The sequence below is a fragment of the Salvelinus alpinus genome, chromosome 10 (assembly GCF_045679555.1).
Source record: "Salvelinus alpinus chromosome 10, SLU_Salpinus.1, whole genome shotgun sequence".
NCBI classification, from domain to species: domain Eukaryota; kingdom Metazoa; phylum Chordata; class Actinopteri; order Salmoniformes; family Salmonidae; genus Salvelinus; species Salvelinus alpinus.
The window spans coordinates 33,870,754-33,888,009 of record NC_092095.1 but is presented as its reverse complement, the minus strand read 5'-3'; the positions used below and the strand labels follow the sequence as shown (position 1 = coordinate 33,888,009).

The following is a 17,256-nucleotide window of genomic DNA, read 5'->3' as shown; positions in this document are numbered from 1 at the left end:
GGGGGTGTTTTTCTGCTAAAGGGACAGGACAACTTCACCGCATCAAAGGGACGATGGACGGGGCCATGTACCGTCAAATCTTGGGTGAAAACCTCCTTCCCTCAGCCAGGGTATTGAAAATGGGTCGTGGATGGGTATTCCAGCATGACAATGACCCAAAACACACGGCCAAGGCAACAAAGGAGTGGCTCAAGAAGAAGCACATTAAGGTCCTGGAGTGGCCTAGCCAGTCTCCAGACCTTAATCCCATAGAAAATCTGTGGAGGGAGCTGAAGGTTCGAGTTGCCAAACGTCAGCCTCGAAACCTTAATGACTTGAAGAAGATCTGCAAAGAGGAGTGGGACAAAATCCCTCCTGAGATGTGTGCAAACCTGGTGGCCAACTACAAGAAACGTCTGACCTCTGTGATTGCCAACAAGGGTTTTGCCACCAAGTACTAAGTCATGTTTTGCAGAGGGGTCAAATACTTATTTCCCTCATTAAAATGCAAATCAATTCATAACATTTTTGACATGCGTTTTTCTGGATTTTTTTGTTGATATTCTGTCTCTCACTGTTCAAATAAACCTACCATTAAAATTATAGACTGATCATTTCTTTGTCAGTGGGCAAACGTACAAAATCAGCAGGGGATCAAATACTTTTTTCCCTCACTGTATATAGTGCCCTTAGGGCTCTGCTCAAAAGTAGTGCACTACATAGAGCAGTGTTTCCCAACGCCGGTCCTCAAGCACTCCCAAAAGTACATATTTTTGTTGCGGCCCCAGACAAGCACACCTGCTTGAATCAGGTGTTTTTGGGAAACACCGACATAGGATGTGTCCCAAATGGCACCCTCTTCCCTATGACACCCCTCATGGGGAGCTCATATTCATCGTACACATTGCTGAACAACCAAACTGCCAAAACCAATCCCATGATCTGGTCCAGGAACTCAATACCGTGCCATGTAACCCCCCCCCACACACACACACGAGCAGATAATCCAACAAAGAGGGGGATTACAAACCTAATCCCACCTAAACAGGAGAGCTCAATCTCATCTCACTGCTCTTTGGGACCTTATCAGATTGATTAGTCTCCCTGCCACCTTTAAAAATCAATCGTTGTTGATTTGTTGCTAATGACACCTATGGACAACGTGATTGAAGGACATCTTAATCACGAACTCAATACTGCGTGCTTCCGGGCCAAAACAGTGGCGCAGTATTGAGTTCCTGGGCCAGATAACGGGATTGGGTTTGGCAGCTTGGTTGTTCAGCAGTGAGTACGATGAATATGAGCTCCCTATGAGGGGTGTCATAGGATGTCCCAAACGGCAGTTTGGTAGAGTTTGTGCATATATTATATGACGACATTTTGTGACGTTTTTTGGTCGTTTTTGAATTCAGTGAGGGTTTTTTCGTCTGTTCAAGCACACAAATTCTTTCCTGGAGGCAAGCCGAAGTCTACGCCCCTTCGTCAGTGATTGGTCAACAGTAGGGATTCTTCATTAAAGTCAACAAGAACTCATTTTCATGCACAAAATTTGTTCATTGAAAAATACTGCACCAAACAGCTTAGTTAGATGTAAAAGATCTCTTTGGCAAAAACGTCAAAATTAATGACAGATTTGAGTTATCTTAGTCATTCTGACTACTTTGAGGAAGTGTATACTGGCTATGGCATCTCAAAATGGACAAACAGTATTATTGCCGCTTTTTTCTCATTTTTCAAGCAAAGGTATGCCAGCATACTCATTCGGTTCAGCTAGTCGAGTTCAGCTGGGTGCCAGCCAAACTGAAGCATGCTGACGCTTTAAGAGGGAGATGGTGAGAGACCACTGGATTTGAATCATCTGAAACGCAATGGCAGGTGGACTTTGGAGTGACTCTAGATATTGGAGTTGTCAGATCAGCAGCTATTCTGTTGTGGGGAATAAGTATATGGGTCCTTGTGAAGGAACTATAGAAGTTTCAAATGGCAAACTTTAGAGTACTTATATAGTATCGATGCGGTAAAGAGGACAATGGCACTAGACCAAAACAATGGAAATGCCAAGTAAATTTGCAGACATTTAGGCTATTGTTTATGTGTGTATTTCACACTATGTTGAGGTAAAAATCGGAGTAAAATGCTTGTATGGATGTCAACCCCAATACAGATGTTGAATGTGTGCCAATCCGGCATCTTTCTTTTATCCCCCGCGTTCTGCTTTACTGTAGTTACGATAGAAAGGCATACAGGTGCGTAAGGAAATGCACACTTGAAATCTACACGCACACAAACGCATCTCACAAATCATCCATTGATGTCAACGTGTGATTTGCGCAAACATTTTTTATGTAGGCTCTGCTTGAAGATCTCAAGTTAGGATCGTGTGGATAATATAGGCAAGTCTCACCTGAGACGGCACCGGGGAACGTGCCGGGCAGAGCGCCGGAGAAGGAGGTGGAAGCCCCTCCGAAGGGGGTCATGATGGAGGAAGCTCCTCCGAAGGGGGTGATGGCGTGGGGGTTGAAACCTGCAGCGGGCCCCGTGGAGGACGGCTGGTTCTGCTGCAGCTGGGTGGGGTCGGGCCCGTAGTGGCCCACGTGGGGGCCGATGACATCTGAGACCGGAGCGTTATCCGGGCGGTACTTCATGGTAGGCCCCTTGTCCTCTTTACTCTTGATGCAGCCCATGGTCACGTCTAGAGAGAAACAAAGTCAAGAGCTTAGTTTCAGGACAGGACAGAAACAAATCCACAGGACTGAATATTCACTCCTGTGTCAGTCACCGTTGGCATAGATGTGTGATAGCTTTTTTCCCTTCCCACCTCCGCACACTCAGCCTAAGAGCTTACAAATGATTAAGAATTACAGCATACAAACTGGTTAGAATGATTCCATTAATGAGACGTCGACTACCACTGTAGCCACAACCTAGAGAATAGTACGTCTATAAAAATGTACATTTGTAAACCTTTTCTTTGTTGGACAAACTATATGATGTACTTTTATGTCATGGCTAAAGCCATGAGTACAGATGCTGTATATCTAGGACAAAAAAATCCTAAATCTGATCTGAAATGATTTGGTTGTAGAGCGTCACTCGCGGTCATAATCAAAAAACGTGATCTCGTTCATTCATACACATACGACAGAACTAGTCTAGTGTATCCTATGCAAAGTACATACATCATGTTATACCGATTGACGGTCTAAACATTTTATAAGTGGGTTTAGAGCCGTTGTGTTTATCTGTATGACTTTAGGAGATAACATGTTTATTAGATGAATATCCAACTGACAGCAGATGAAAAGCCATCCTGATGCAAATAGTAAGAATTCTGGGAAACGCAGGTTTTACATTTGCTGCTTTTTTGTGTGGGTCAAACCGTCACAATAATGGTTGCAACACATGGTCACCAGCCATTTAAAAACTCAAAGTACATTAGGCTATGTCCCAATTCTCCACAAGTGTGCACTTGCACACTCCCCGTCGTGGATTTAAAAGCATAAGATTGGTGTAAGCATTGGCAGGAGAGAGAGTTTCCACCTTGCCTCAATCCATGCAAGAAAGTGTGCAAGTAGCCTACATACTTCGGGAGAAGGGTGAAGAATCGGCACGCATGCCTTAAAATCACCAGCAACTCTTATGTCAAACCATTATGTCCCGAAAAAGCAACACTTCTATACTGGCGTGTTCACCATCTGCATTGTTCTCATTCTTCCCTCTCAACAGAATTGGTCAGTGTTACCTCGAGGTATTCCCTTTGTGAAGAGAAGGCCACGTAAATATGCTCCAGTCAGGGGATGTTTTGACTAATCTGGAAACAGCTGCCCTAGTCTGAGAGGGTTACAGCCATGCCTCTCAATCGTTTTCGTTACATGGCTAGACTTCCACGAAATTGTGAACCTTCTTCGAAATCTCAAGCTCGCTAGCTCGGCTTGTTTGTAACTACGAATGGCTGTTAAGGGGACATGGGGTTGGCAAACAAGGTTGGTGATTTCATAACTTGAGAACTTCGATTTACACTTGAGAGCTGACTAAAATCAGTTTGAACTGACTATCTGAGGGACCTGTCAGTTAGCAACGTCCCGGGGACTTATACAGGCACATTTCCCCCAAAATAATCCTGCTCATTCGCTCCTGATCACAGCAATATTCAAACTGAGCTTTCTGGAAAACCTGTGAATTTTGGGAAAGTTAACAGAATTTTGCATCCGTATGACTGTGAAACACTGGTCTAGTAGACAGAGACAGAGAAAAGGGGAATGGCAGAAGGTCACTGAGTTTTTCAGCTGCCGAGCTGCCATGTAAAACAACAAAAACGGGGGCAAACCGCAAGAAGACTTCACAAGAAATCAGGGCACTTTGCTCAAATAAAATTGTACACCGAGTACATTTCATGCTATGGCTCGAGTCGCGTGTTGATAGATCTCTATAAAACTGATCTAAGAGTGGTCAGTCGTAGCTAATAGGCCTACATTAAGTCAAATGAGAAGGAAGATACGGTTCATATAAGTCTAATCTCAGATGTTCAGATCGGAGGCCAAGAAATTCTTGTCAGCCACATGAATATGGAACCAGCCCTCACTTTAAGGGAGTCTAACCCACTCTCCCCTTTAACTTGAGATGGTATGCTGGTCTCCTGGAGGGTAAGAGAGGTTGGGTTGGTTGATTGTGGGGTTTGAAGTTCACCATCAGAATGAAGTGGCCCAGAGACTCAGGGTCAGCGCTTAACTTGCCACACCATAAAAGCACAGTTCCAGGCCTACATCCTGGTCATATAGCTGCAGCCTGCATCCTAGCTTTTACGACATCTCAATAAAACACAGACCATCTGTTCTAGGATTTATTTGTCTCAACAAAACACAGTTAACCATTCGCCAACTCTGCCCTTACGTCACATTTGGTCATACACAGAGTATACCAAACATTAAGAACACCTGCTCTTTCCATGACATAGCTTTCACCTGCTCAGTCTATGATCCCTTATTGTTGTCACTTGTTAAATCCCCTTTAAAAATGCAGTGTAGATGAAGGGTAGGAGATGGTTAAAAATCCTTATTTAACCTTTGAGACATGGATTGCGTATGTGTGCCATTCAGAGTGTGAACGGGCAAGACAAAATATCTAAGTGCCTTTGAACGGGGTATGGTAGTAGGCGCCAGGCGCACCGGTTTGTGTCAAGAACTGCAACGCTGCTGGGTTTTTCACGCTCAACAGTTTCCCTTGTGTATCAACAATAGTCCACCACCCAAAAGGTCATCCAGCCAACTTGACACAACTGTGGGAAGCATTGGAGTCAACAGGGGCCAGCATCCCTGTGGAACGCTTTGGACACCACGTAGAGTCCATGCCCCGACTAACTGAGGCTGTTCAGATGGCAAAAGAGGCTACAACTCAATATTAGGAAAGTAATCTTAATGTTTGATATACTCAGTGTATAGTGACCTCCGTCTCTCAGAGGAAACGGACTGGATTGGTTTCGGGCTGGCAGTGACACTGATATGTAAAGTTGGAGAGGCAGTGTATATACAGCAGCACCCGACTGTGTGTGTATACACACACACACACACACACGTTCCTCTGGTGCATTTATATAAACAGATAGCAGAGGAGGGAAACATGATCTTATGATCCAAGCATTCACACCAGTGCCATTTTAAAAGCCCCTTCACTAACCCGCCATGGCCTAAGCATAACACTTATCCTATCCTAAGTAAATGGGGAGACTGAAGCAGGTTCATATTGCCATGAATAGGCCAAGTACAGTATTACAAGTGATTGTTTTTCCATCTTGTGTCATTCTTTCACCCCACACACTAATCCCTATAGCCCTCCCTCTTACACAAATGCCGATAAGCGAAGCAAAACTCCATTGCATGGCAAAGTGGGAGGGAGAGACATTTGCTATGAATGTAGAGATAAAATGACATTAGTATTTGTGTGTGTGTGTGTATCAAAGAGAGACACAGGCTGGGAATGGGACATTGTGCCAAATCCTCTCACATGGGTGACTGTCAGCACAGAGAAGAGCCAGCTGAGAAAAGTCACACAGAGAGCGAGCGGAGCCAGAGAGCGAGCGAGCGGAGCCAGAGAGCGAGCGAGCGGAGCCAGAGAGCGAGCGAGAGGAGCCAGCGAGCCAGAGAGCGAGCGAGAGGAGCCATAGAGCGAGCGAGAGGAGCCATAGAGCGAGCGAGAGGAGCCAGAGAGCGAGCGAGCGGAGCCAGAGAGCGGAGCCAGAGAGCGAGCGAGCGAGCGGAGCCAGAGAGCGAGCGGAGCCAGAGAGCGAGCGGAGCCAGAGAGCGAGAGGAGCCAGAGAGAGAGAGGAGCCAGAGAGAGAGAGCGAGCGAGAGAGAGAGAGCGAGCGAGAGGAGCCAGAGAGCGAGCGAGCGAGAGGAGCCAGAGAGCGAGCGAGCGAGCGGAGCAAGAGAGCGAGCGAGCGAGCGGAGCCAGAGAGCGAGCGAGCGAGCGGAGCCAGAGAGCGAGCGAGCGAGAGGAGCCAGAGAGCGAGCGAGCGGAGCCAGAGAGAGCGAGCGAGCGGAGCCAGAGAGAGAGCGAGCGGAGCCAGAGAGAGAGCGAGCGGAGCCAGAGAGAGCGAGCGGAGCCAGAGAGAGAGCGAGCGGAGCCAGAGAGAGAGCGAGCGGAGCCAGAGAGAGAGCGAGCGGAGCCAGAGAGCCAGAGAGCGAGCGGAGCCAGAGAGAGAGCGAGCGGAGCCAGAGAGCCAGAGAGCGAGCGGAGCCAGAGAGCGAGCGGAGCCAGAGAGCCAGAGAGCGAGCGGAGCCAGAGAGCGAGCGAGCCAGAGGAGCCAGAGAGCGAGCGAGCGGAGCCAGAGAGCGAGCGAGCGGAGCCAGAGAGCGAGCGAGCCAGAGAGCGAGCGAGCGCCAGAGCGAGCCAGAGAGAGAGAGAGCGCGAGAGGAGCCAGAGAGAGAGAGAGCGCGAGAGGAGCCAGAGAGAGAGAGAGCGCGAGAGGAGCCAGAGAGAGAGAGAGCGCGAGAGGAGCCAGAGAGAGAGAGAGCGCGAGAGGAGCCAGAGAGAGAGAGAGCGCGAGAGGAGCCAGAGAGAGAGAGAGCGCGAGAGGAGCCAGAGAGAGAGAGAGCGCGAGAGGAGCCAGAGAGAGAGAGAGCGCGAGAGGAGCCAGAGAGAGAGAGAGCGCGAGAGGAGCCAGAGAGAGAGAGAGCGCGAGAGGAGCCAGAGAGAGAGAGAGCGCGAGAGGAGCCAGAGAGAGAGAGAGCGCGAGAGGAGCCAGAGAGAGAGAGAGCGCGAGAGGAGCCAGAGAGAGAGAGAGCGCGAGAGGAGCCAGAGAGAGAGAGAGCGCGAGAGGAGCCAGAGAGAGAGAGAGCGCGAGAGGAGCCAGAGAGAGAGAGAGCGCGAGAGGAGCCAGAGAGAGAGAGAGCGCGAGAGGAGCCAGAGAGAGAGCGAGCGCGAGAGGAGCCAGAGAGAGAGCGAGCGCGAGAGGAGCCAGAGAGAGAGAGAGCGCGAGAGGAGCCAGAGAGAGAGAGAGAGCGCGAGAGGAGAGAGAGAGAGAGAGAGCGCGAGAGGAGCCAGAGAGAGAGAGAGAGCGAGAGGAGCCAGAGAGAGAGAGAGAGCGCGAGAGGAGCCAGAGAGAGAGAGAGAGCGAGAGGAGCCAGAGAGAGAGAGAGCGAGAGGAGCCAGAGAGAGAGAGAGCGAGAGGAGCCAGAGAGAGAGAGAGCGAGAGGAGCCAGAGAGAGAGAGAGCGAGAGGAGCCAGAGAGAGAGCGAGCGAGAGGAGCCAGAGAGAGCGAGCGAGAGGAGCCAGAGAGAGAGCGAGCGAGAGGAGCCAGAGAGAGAGCGAGCGAGAGGAGCCAGAGAGAGAGCGAGCGAGAGGAGCCAGAGAGAGAGCGAGCGAGAGGAGCCAGAGAGAGAGCGAGCGAGAGGAGCCAGAGAGAGAGCGAGCGAGAGGAGCCAGAGAGAGAGCGAGCGAGAGGAGCCAGAGAGAGAGCGAGCGAGAGGAGCCAGAGAGAGAGCGAGCGAAAGGAGCCAGAGAGCAAGCGAGAGGAGCCAGAGAGAGAGAGAGGAGCCAGAGAGAGAGAGCGAAGCCAGAGCGAGAGAGCAACCTGCACACATGCTTTGTACTCTTTGATAGGAATGCGTTGCAATGTCATCTACGCTACATTGATCACAATGTAGACTATGCTGAAGATAATTCTCTCTAAATGTTAAGTGCTTCTCATGTATCCCCATGTTCACTTACAGTACATGTATACTTGCATGTACATGCCTTCAAAATTATTGGTCTAGAGTTGAGTGATCTAGGCCTACACCTCCAGAAAGATGATATTTTAGTCTGACCAGACCACCATGTCCACTCTCTTTCTCTTAAGGTCTTCCGACTCCAGCTCCTAGGTTTGATTGGGTAGGACTGAGATTTTATTGGGTTTGAATGAGATTATAGGAATAGTCGAGATGCAACATATAACATGACGAACCATGGAGATTGTTACGGTTATAATTACGTAATCTCTCGTGGACAGGCTACTGAAACATTAGGGCTGGGCGGTAAACTGTATTTTACGATATACCGGTATTGTTGCACGGACCGGTTTGGGTGTTTACTTTACCTTCTATAACGGTACTTGAATGTTTGGTTTGTTAAAGGTGATAAGCCGTGTGTAACGTCCATTTTTATAGTTTACTTCGCTACTTGAGTCATCTCTCTCCGCCGCTTTCCACACAGACCTAGCCCCGCCTCCTGTCACTCAAGGAGTGCATTTGTTGTTCCTCGACCGCGAGACACTTGCATTCAGTCTGCATGGTCAACGCAGCACATGCAACAATGATGACAACGTTGTGGTTTTCACTTTGCTTCTTAATATGAATCCACTAGTGCTCTAAATGTACTCTTACTTTGTGTTTCTTATATCTACAAGCTGCTAGTTTGTCTTTTCTTGGCAAGTTAGGCCTAAATCTTGTTAGCCGCTAACGCTAATCGATAGTTAGCTAGCTAATAAATGTACTGAGTCAGAGCAAACGCAATTAGCTATACGGCCTGAAAATACCAGTGATGGTGCAGACCTAAATCAACATGTTGTTTGTGCAACAGTATCTTCTCAATCAAAGAGGAACATGCAAAGCATGAATGTTAGCTACATGAAGTAGCTAATAAAAAAGCTAATTAATAAAGTAGGCAAAGATTATTGGGTCCACTGAGAAACAGTTATCAGCACTTTGGTTCTTATCCTGTAACAATAACTCCTCCCTGGCATTTGAATTCGTCGTCATGTCAAACACTGTATTCAAAGTGCCCACTATTATATTCTAACTATAGAATTAGAACAATAGTTTTATTTCCATGATTCCACCCAAGTGTTTTGCTCTAAATCGCAAGTCAAATCGCAATTTCAAAATTTGGTTAGAAATAAGTCCTAGATTGTTTGCCCATATCGTGCAGCCCTACACGGCAGTGTGGAAATGATCTCAAATGAGTGCAGAAATTGCTGAAACTGCTGGGAATTCGTTTGAACCGTATAAAACAAATCAGAATGGAGAAAGACCCATTAAAAGCCACTTTGAATGTATTCGTTTCCACCCTGTGGGCGGGCACTACTCATGAAGCAAATGTACAACTTTTATGATTCAAAAAACATAAAATACCGTCAAACATTTGCCACATCGCGCAGCCCTAGTTCTAATTACTGACGGCGTCCCGTTGCCTTGAGCATATAACAGCATACCACTACACACACGTGAAAGGATTTCCAGTAGTCTCGTCTAATGTAGCAAGCTGGCGGAATAGGAAAAGTTGAGGTGTTACGTCCCTCAAACATTTCCTCTGTCTGATCTGAAGGGGAGACGGTAGAAATGCAGACCATAGGTGTTGTCTTGTCGGGGAGAAACTCAAGACTTCTCAGGAGCTGTTTCATTACAGCCCGTTAGATGATGCCGAAATAGAAATGTGTCCTTTCGAAACTAGGTCAAAGTTTGTGCATACTTCCAGCTGTCTAAATCAAAAGCATTTTGTGATTTGAGACAGCGAAAGCGTCAGGAATAAAAAGACAGAAAATACCACGCTATGTAGCAGGCGGAGGAAAAACCTACACATTTTGTCCTCAAAAGTATAGACCTGCTTTGCATAGGGATCTTTTGGCACTGACTATACCCTAGTATATTTGGAATGATTTAGCTGGTGTAGGGTGAAGTTGCCCCTAGATGCTTAACTTGGGTCAGTTTCTCATTTTCCCCTCTAAGGATTGGGGAGGGGAAGCTGATCCTAGATCTGTACCTAGGGGAAACTTCACCCTGAAGTCGCTTTAGCTGCACAGTATGCCCTTCATACATTCCACAGAGAGGGACGCGAAGTTACACCTCCACCTGAGGCTCCTTGACCTCTGATCCTTGACCTCCTCATCCCTGGTGTGCTCACCTTACCTAGGACTCAGGCCTCACAGAACACATAAGATTAAAGGGCCCAAGTGGGACCCTTCAGTGTGATCCCAAAGGTCAGCCCAGATTGGTGGGTCAGGGCTGGAGAGGTAACATAGCTAGGAGCTATTATTTAAAGCTGTATAGATTTAAATCAGTTGGTAGTCTGCACTGTGTTATTCAGTTCACTTTACTCCAGTCATCTTTGGATGCAGACCAATAAAGATTCTAGTCACGCGATGACAGTTTCAATCGTAGAGGATTCAAAAAAAATTGCCACCCCAAATCCACATCAAAACAGAGGAGAATACACTTCCATAGTCAGTTTGGGCAAAAAGGGATTTGATGTGCTTACTCTAAAATCTCAGAATCGGAATATTCTGCAGAGATAATGTCAAACAGTATCAAAAACGGCATTCAATCAGAATGAGATGTCTTCTCTTATTCTGCTGAACATGGCAAAACTGAACTATAGTAAACGGTTCTGTGTATTCAATCCTACACCCTGGCCCATTCCTCTCCTGACTGAGTTGGAAAGAACTGGGAATTCCACAGAAAGGCCCTGGGCTGAAACAGCCTGGAGAGTGGACTTCTGGCTCTGGGGTGAAGTTTCCCCTAGGTACAGATTTAGGATCAGCTTCCCCTCCCCAAATCATAACCTTAACCATTGTGGGGAAAATGCTAAACTGACCCAAGATCAGCATCTAGGAGCAACTTCACCCTACTCTGGAGTCTGCATCAGACTTCCGCTCGACAAGCCGATCACATTGGGGTGAATCCTAACTTCCACGTCATCAACGCATGACTACTAAGTGAAAATTTTACTTAGGATTCGCTCCATCATGCTGAAAATGACATGACAGAGCAGCAGGTAGAGCTGTTTGAGGACTGGCCTGATAGTCCCAGATCTGGACTCAGATCTGTTTGTGTTTTTTCCAACTCAATTGCTGTCATTGTTTGGCATGACAAGTCCTCGTGGAACTGTCAAGAGAGCAGAAACAGACTGGCACCCCAGCTAGAGCTCATAGCTAAGAGGGACATCAATCCCCTGTACTGAAATGGAGGGAGTGCTGGGATGATCAGTAAAAAAATGAACAGATCACTCTGGCCCGGACGTCCTTCCGCCCGGGCCTTTGTGTTCCAGACCACCTGATGTATCTTTCACTGAGAGGAATGCAGGCAGGCAGAAACACGCAAACCAAAAAAAAAACGCAAGCACATATGATAGCCTACACACCAGCGCACTTGCACACACAAAGACATGTGCACGCTACGGAAACTCCGATGAATACACCCACTCAATACAGCCAAGAGACCTCTATTTGCTCCTCCTACCAGGGAGATAGACATGAGACAAGGAGTGGGAAAGAAACAGGCTAAAACTGGTTAGCTGATGGATATCAGTCAACCATGTGGTTCTGGAACTTCTGGGACATGGTTTTTGTTACCAACCAGGGTAACTTAAGACATAAAACTGATGCCTGACATAAATGAAAGCTGCAGGTGAAATGACATGCATACACTGTTAAATATCAGTTAGTAACAGGGACATTGATTGACACATTGTTACGCAAGGATAACCACCCCTAAGGTTTGATGCTGGGAGTTTCCACAGCAACTAGGGGTCTGTGAGTAGCCCCACCCTTGAAGTGGACAGCTGTTAGCAACTGACACCAAGACTGTAGACAGGGAGGGTCCTGAGAGCTTTACCATGCTTAAAACTGCCAGCAGACGCCATTGGAGGAAGACGAGGCAAGGGTTACACTGCCCATGGGAAAGTGCAGTTGTACAATATCAAAGAGTATATGCCTATTGCTACTGTAGCTTCAATAAATATTAAAAGGAAGGAAATTGGAACATCACTTTGCTTTGATACCATAGTCTATCAGCATGAATACAGAATTAGGCCTAATGTAGTCTCTCACAAGTGTGGCATGCGAGACTAGGCCTTACATGAATTTTAAAGCAAGAAGCAGTCTAAAATGTGGCTGTGATTATTAAGGATCTGTTACTCTGTTCAAACACCCCATAGCCTACTGTTGGCAAGACATCTCTCCACCTCTGGAGCTGTACCAGGCTGCCAGCCTCACAGAATACCTGGCTACGCATCTGCCAACACATGGGTCAGCTGAAGCTTACTCATAGCCAGGTCTCAGGCTCGACAGTAGACACAGGACTCATTCTATAAGGCTGGCCCTGGAGGACTACCTAAAGGCAGGAGTTCACACGAGTGTGTACGAGCTATTTTAGTAGCGGGAGGTGACCACAGTAAGTCAGAGAGAAGCGGTTTAAACTATCAACGCCTACTTCTCACTCAGGGGTTGCCCTGAGTGCCAATGTGTGATGTGGTAACTTCAGTGACCTCACCATTACTAAGCATTCCTTCACACACTGTGTGCACTCTGTCACACCAATGTACACAACTGTGGTATTGCAGTAGGGCTAATAAGATTAAGCTATATCCTATGCTACTTACTTCAAAAATAGGCTCCCTGGTATGAGTTCACTCAATTTCAATGGTTCCATACTTGGCAATTATCTCTCTGTTATACTTTCTGTTATACTACCATGGAATCACCAAGGACAAGGGTCATATTTTTGTGTGTACACAGTAGCAAAACGAAAATGATGGCATGTTTTATTGAAGTTCAGGTAGTCCCTCCCAATTTCAAGCCGTTTTTCCCCCCCGCTGGTGCCTAGTACATACGTCCCCGCTCTGCCATTGCCCAGCTGGAACAGTTTACCAACAGCTCACAGAAGGTCTTCCACATGCTCCTCAACTCTTCAATATGCAGTATCTGTCCCAGATCCAAGTGAGATTCTGGCTTCAAGGCACAGGCATAGAGCATGACATGACCACATTCCCACTGGCTGTCTAGAGCTATCAAACTCAACTCTGGACCTAGAAATCAGTTCCACTGCGTTTTCTCATTGCTCCCCTCTAAATCAGGGCCTGATTTAGACCTGGGACACCAGGTGGGTGCAATTATTTATCAGGTAGAACAGAAAAACAGCAGGCTCCGGACCTCATAGGGTAAGAGTTGAATACCCCTGGTCTAGAGAACGAGAGCCAGCCATGTATCTCCAGTCATGACCTACTGTAAGAGAGAGGCGTTCTCATTCTTCAATCACAGTGGCTTAGAATTTTTCTTAGGGCATATGTTATTATTGTGAGGTTACACTCCTGTTTCTTCGTAGCCTAAATACCTGGTCATTACTGTACCATAACATTAAGTGCAACCGATATCACATAGAGCAACGCAAGTACCAACTCCAGTGAATGCTAGGGGACATTAAGCTGACAAACAGGCTAATGTTGGTACAAAACATGAGCCCACTCGGCTTAATGCATCCAATACCAGCCATGGTCAGCTCATCCAAGAGGGTGCATCGCTCTCTTTGTACATATTCTTACATAGGTATTCCTTTTGTCCAGATGGGATAGGGCAGTGTGATGGCGTAGTCTGTATACCGCCCCAACCGGTCCACAGACGACACAATCGCCATCACACTGCCCTAACCCATCTGGACAAAAAAAATACCTATGTAAGAATGCTGTTCATTGACTACAACTCAGCATTCAACACCATAGTACCCTCCAAACTCATCATCAAGCTGGAGGCCCTTGGTCCCAACCCTGCCCTGTGCAATTGGGTCCTGGACTTTCTGACGCCCCCCCCCCCCCAAGGTGGTGAAGGTAGGAAACAACATCTCCACTTCGCTGACCCTCAACACTGGGACCCCACAAGGGTGCTTGCTCAGCCCCCTCCTGTACTCCCTGTTCACCCACGACTGTGTGGCCATGCATGCCTCCAACGCAATCATCAAGTTTGCAGACGACAACAGTAGTGGGCTTGATTACCAACAACAGCAAGACAGCCTACAGCGAGGTGGTGAGGGCACTTGGAGTGTGGTGTCAGGAAAACAACCTCTCACTCAACATTTTTTTTTTTAAAAGGAGATGATCGTGGACTTCAGGAAACAGGAGAGGGAGCACCCCCCCTATCCACATCGAAGGCACAACAGTGGACAAGGTGGAAAGTTAAGTTCCTAGGCGTATACATCACAGAGAAACTGAAATGGTCCACTCACACAGAGTGGCTTGTCACCCAAAACCCTCAAACTTTTACAGATACACAATCGAGAGCATCCTGTCGGGCTGTATCACAGCCTGGTACGGTAACTGCACCGCCCTCAACTGCAAGGCTCTCCAGAGGGTGGTGCGCTCTGCACAACGCATCACCGGGGGCAAACTACCTGCACAGTAAAAAAGTTGGTGTAAAAATTACAGTGTTGACTTATTTTAACCCAGGATGAGTATTTTCAACATTATGAGGAGTCAATGAGCTCTAGTGTCGGAATTAAATCAGAGTGTAAAATTATGCAGTCGTTGCAGTGTAAATTCAACTAAATTCAGTGGAATGAAAATTAACTCTGAAATTGTGACACTACCTGTAGAGTAACTTTAAAACTATGTAGACTGGGACCAAATGGTATCTGAAACAGTGTTGAATTCAACTCTATCGGAGCTAAACTAACACTTATTTTTACTGTGTGCCCTCTATGACACCTACAGCACCCGATGTCACAGGAAGGCCAAAAAGATCATCAAGGACATCAACCACCTGAGCCACTGCCTGTTCACACCGCTACCATCCAGAAGGCGAGGTCAGTACAGGTACATCAAAGCTGGGACCGAGAGACTGAAAAACAGCTTCTGTCTCAAGGCTATCAGACTGCTAAACAGCAATCACTAACTCAGAGAGGCTGCTGCCTACACTGGCCACTTTAATAAATGGATCACTAGTCACTTTATACAATGCCACTCTAAATAATGTCACTTTAATGATGTTTACATATCTTACATTACTCATATCATATCACATTAATATACTGTATTTTCCCAATACATACTGTAAATTCCCAATCTGGCCCTCAAACCATCACGGTCACCTAATAATCCCCAGTTTTACAATTGGCTCTTTCATCCCCCTCCTCTCCCCTGTAACTATTCCCCAGGTCGTTGCTGTAAATGAGAACGTGTTCTCAGTCAACTTACCTGGTAAAATAACAGATAAATAAATAAATAGAAATTATACTATCACCTTGCCTATGCCGCTCAGCCTTATATGTACATATTCTCATTCACCCCTTTAGATTTGTGTGTATTAAGTTGTTGCTGGGGAATTGTTAGATTACTTGTTAGATATTACTGCACTGTCGGAACTAGAAGCACAAGCATTTCACTACACTCACATTAACATCTGCTAACCATGTGTATGTGACAAATAACATTTTATTTGATTTTGATCTATGTTCTAGCCTAGGGGGTCACACTTTGGGCTCGTCTAGGTTGCTCTGAATCCCGAGGCCAACCGTAGACATTACAATGCTTAGAGGCCTTGGACCTTTTAGACATAGTGGTTTAGTCCCAGCAACAACAGTCAGTCGGTGGTTCTCTCCATTTAACTGACACCACTCCAACATCGGATGTGGAAGTGTTATTATTAACAAACTCAAGCATATGCCTCAGATATTTTTAACGTGGTGTGGAGTTGGTAAGTTTTTATGGGGTTGGTACTCTATCCCCTTCTACCAAAATAACCTATGCATTCAGGGATTACTACTGTAGGCCTATAAGTAAATATAATTGGAGGTCATTAATTTATTTACGCTCAGTACTGGCAATCATGGGCTACGTGTAGCCTCCAGATGCACATTATTCAGCTAACCACAATCACATTCCATAACACACACTTAGTTGCTTTATCTCAATTAACTAGTATCAGGAATATGATTTGTTACCAACCATGAGGTGAGAGTCCAGACAATGCTAGTGTTGCTACTTCAGCTAGCTGTTCCATGTGTTCTGTATTGGAACAGCCGTCTTGCGTTATCGGACACTAAGTTACCCTCCAGCAAACTGGACTAGCTTGATTGTCCAACAAGAAACAATTGTTTTGTCGGCGTTTGAGAAATGCATTATTTCACTTAACGTCTTATATATAAGACGTTAAATAAAATGCTGTCTTTGGGGACGTCAAAGTCGTAACCTACAATTAAAACGTCAATTAGTCTACATGTTCACACCAGAGAGTGAACTACAGTAGGCCTGTGTTGGTCTCCAAAAACATATTTAAACTCAACACTTTATACGAATTTAATGTACCTTTAATAATAGGCTATATTTACCGCAATTCTTTAGGTCAGAACAAATATATGCAGACAATGCTCTGGAAAATCGATCCTATCAGAGGACTGGTGGGGCCCATCATTGGGTTATTGGATTGTCAACTTATTTTTCTAATTTAAAAAATCTTACCTTTTAGAAATTCACGATCTTGTGTCGCTTGTGTTTGTATTTCCAATTTATTTCTGGGTTCAACGAAAAATCAGCTAGTATTCCAACATGGAAATCACAGTCGCCCCCATCCCGCCTCCCTCCAACACAGGTCTTTCTCAATCGTTTTTGTCCTCGGTGAATGAAATAACAATGAAGTTAAATCAAAGCAAAACGAATGATAAAGAAATTAAAGGAGTTGACACAGACAGAACGCCTTAATGAATAAAACCCCAGCAAAATGTATCCAGCGACATGACAAAATAAGTCACCAAAAGTAGGCTAACCCAGCTCCTGTAGCTACACTTCCTACCTCTAAACTTGCATCAACCCCCACTACAACATGGCCGACGCGATTCCAGTAAATGACGCCGCAGTTGGAGATATCAATCCTGCAGACCCGTGTCTAGATCGTTAGACGATCATCACAGACTCAAGTGAATATAGCAACAACAACAAATGTATAAACAAAACATTGAAATGAAGAAGTAATTTTGTGAACCAAAAATGTGTCTGTATGCCGTGTGTGTGGCTTTCAAGGGATTTGTGTATTAAAGATTAATA

General features: G+C 46.2%; 1 protein-coding gene across 1 annotated transcript in view; it reads right to left on the bottom strand.

Annotated features, from left to right (window-relative positions):
• The window catches only part of LOC139531965 (tyrosine-protein kinase yes), a 39,034-nt gene extending 22,008 nt beyond the window's left edge, over window positions 1-17,026 (bottom strand). Inside the window, exons 1-2 of the mRNA XM_071329005.1 lie at window positions 16,675-17,026; window positions 2,384-2,671 (exon numbers count right to left, since the gene is read on the bottom strand). Of these exons, the coding sequence (XP_071185106.1) occupies window positions 2,384-2,663 (280 nt within the window). The 5' untranslated portion in view covers window positions 2,664-2,671; window positions 16,675-17,026. The remainder of the gene's footprint in view (window positions 1-2,383; window positions 2,672-16,674) is intronic.
• Between the last annotated feature and the right edge of the window lie 230 nt (window positions 17,027-17,256).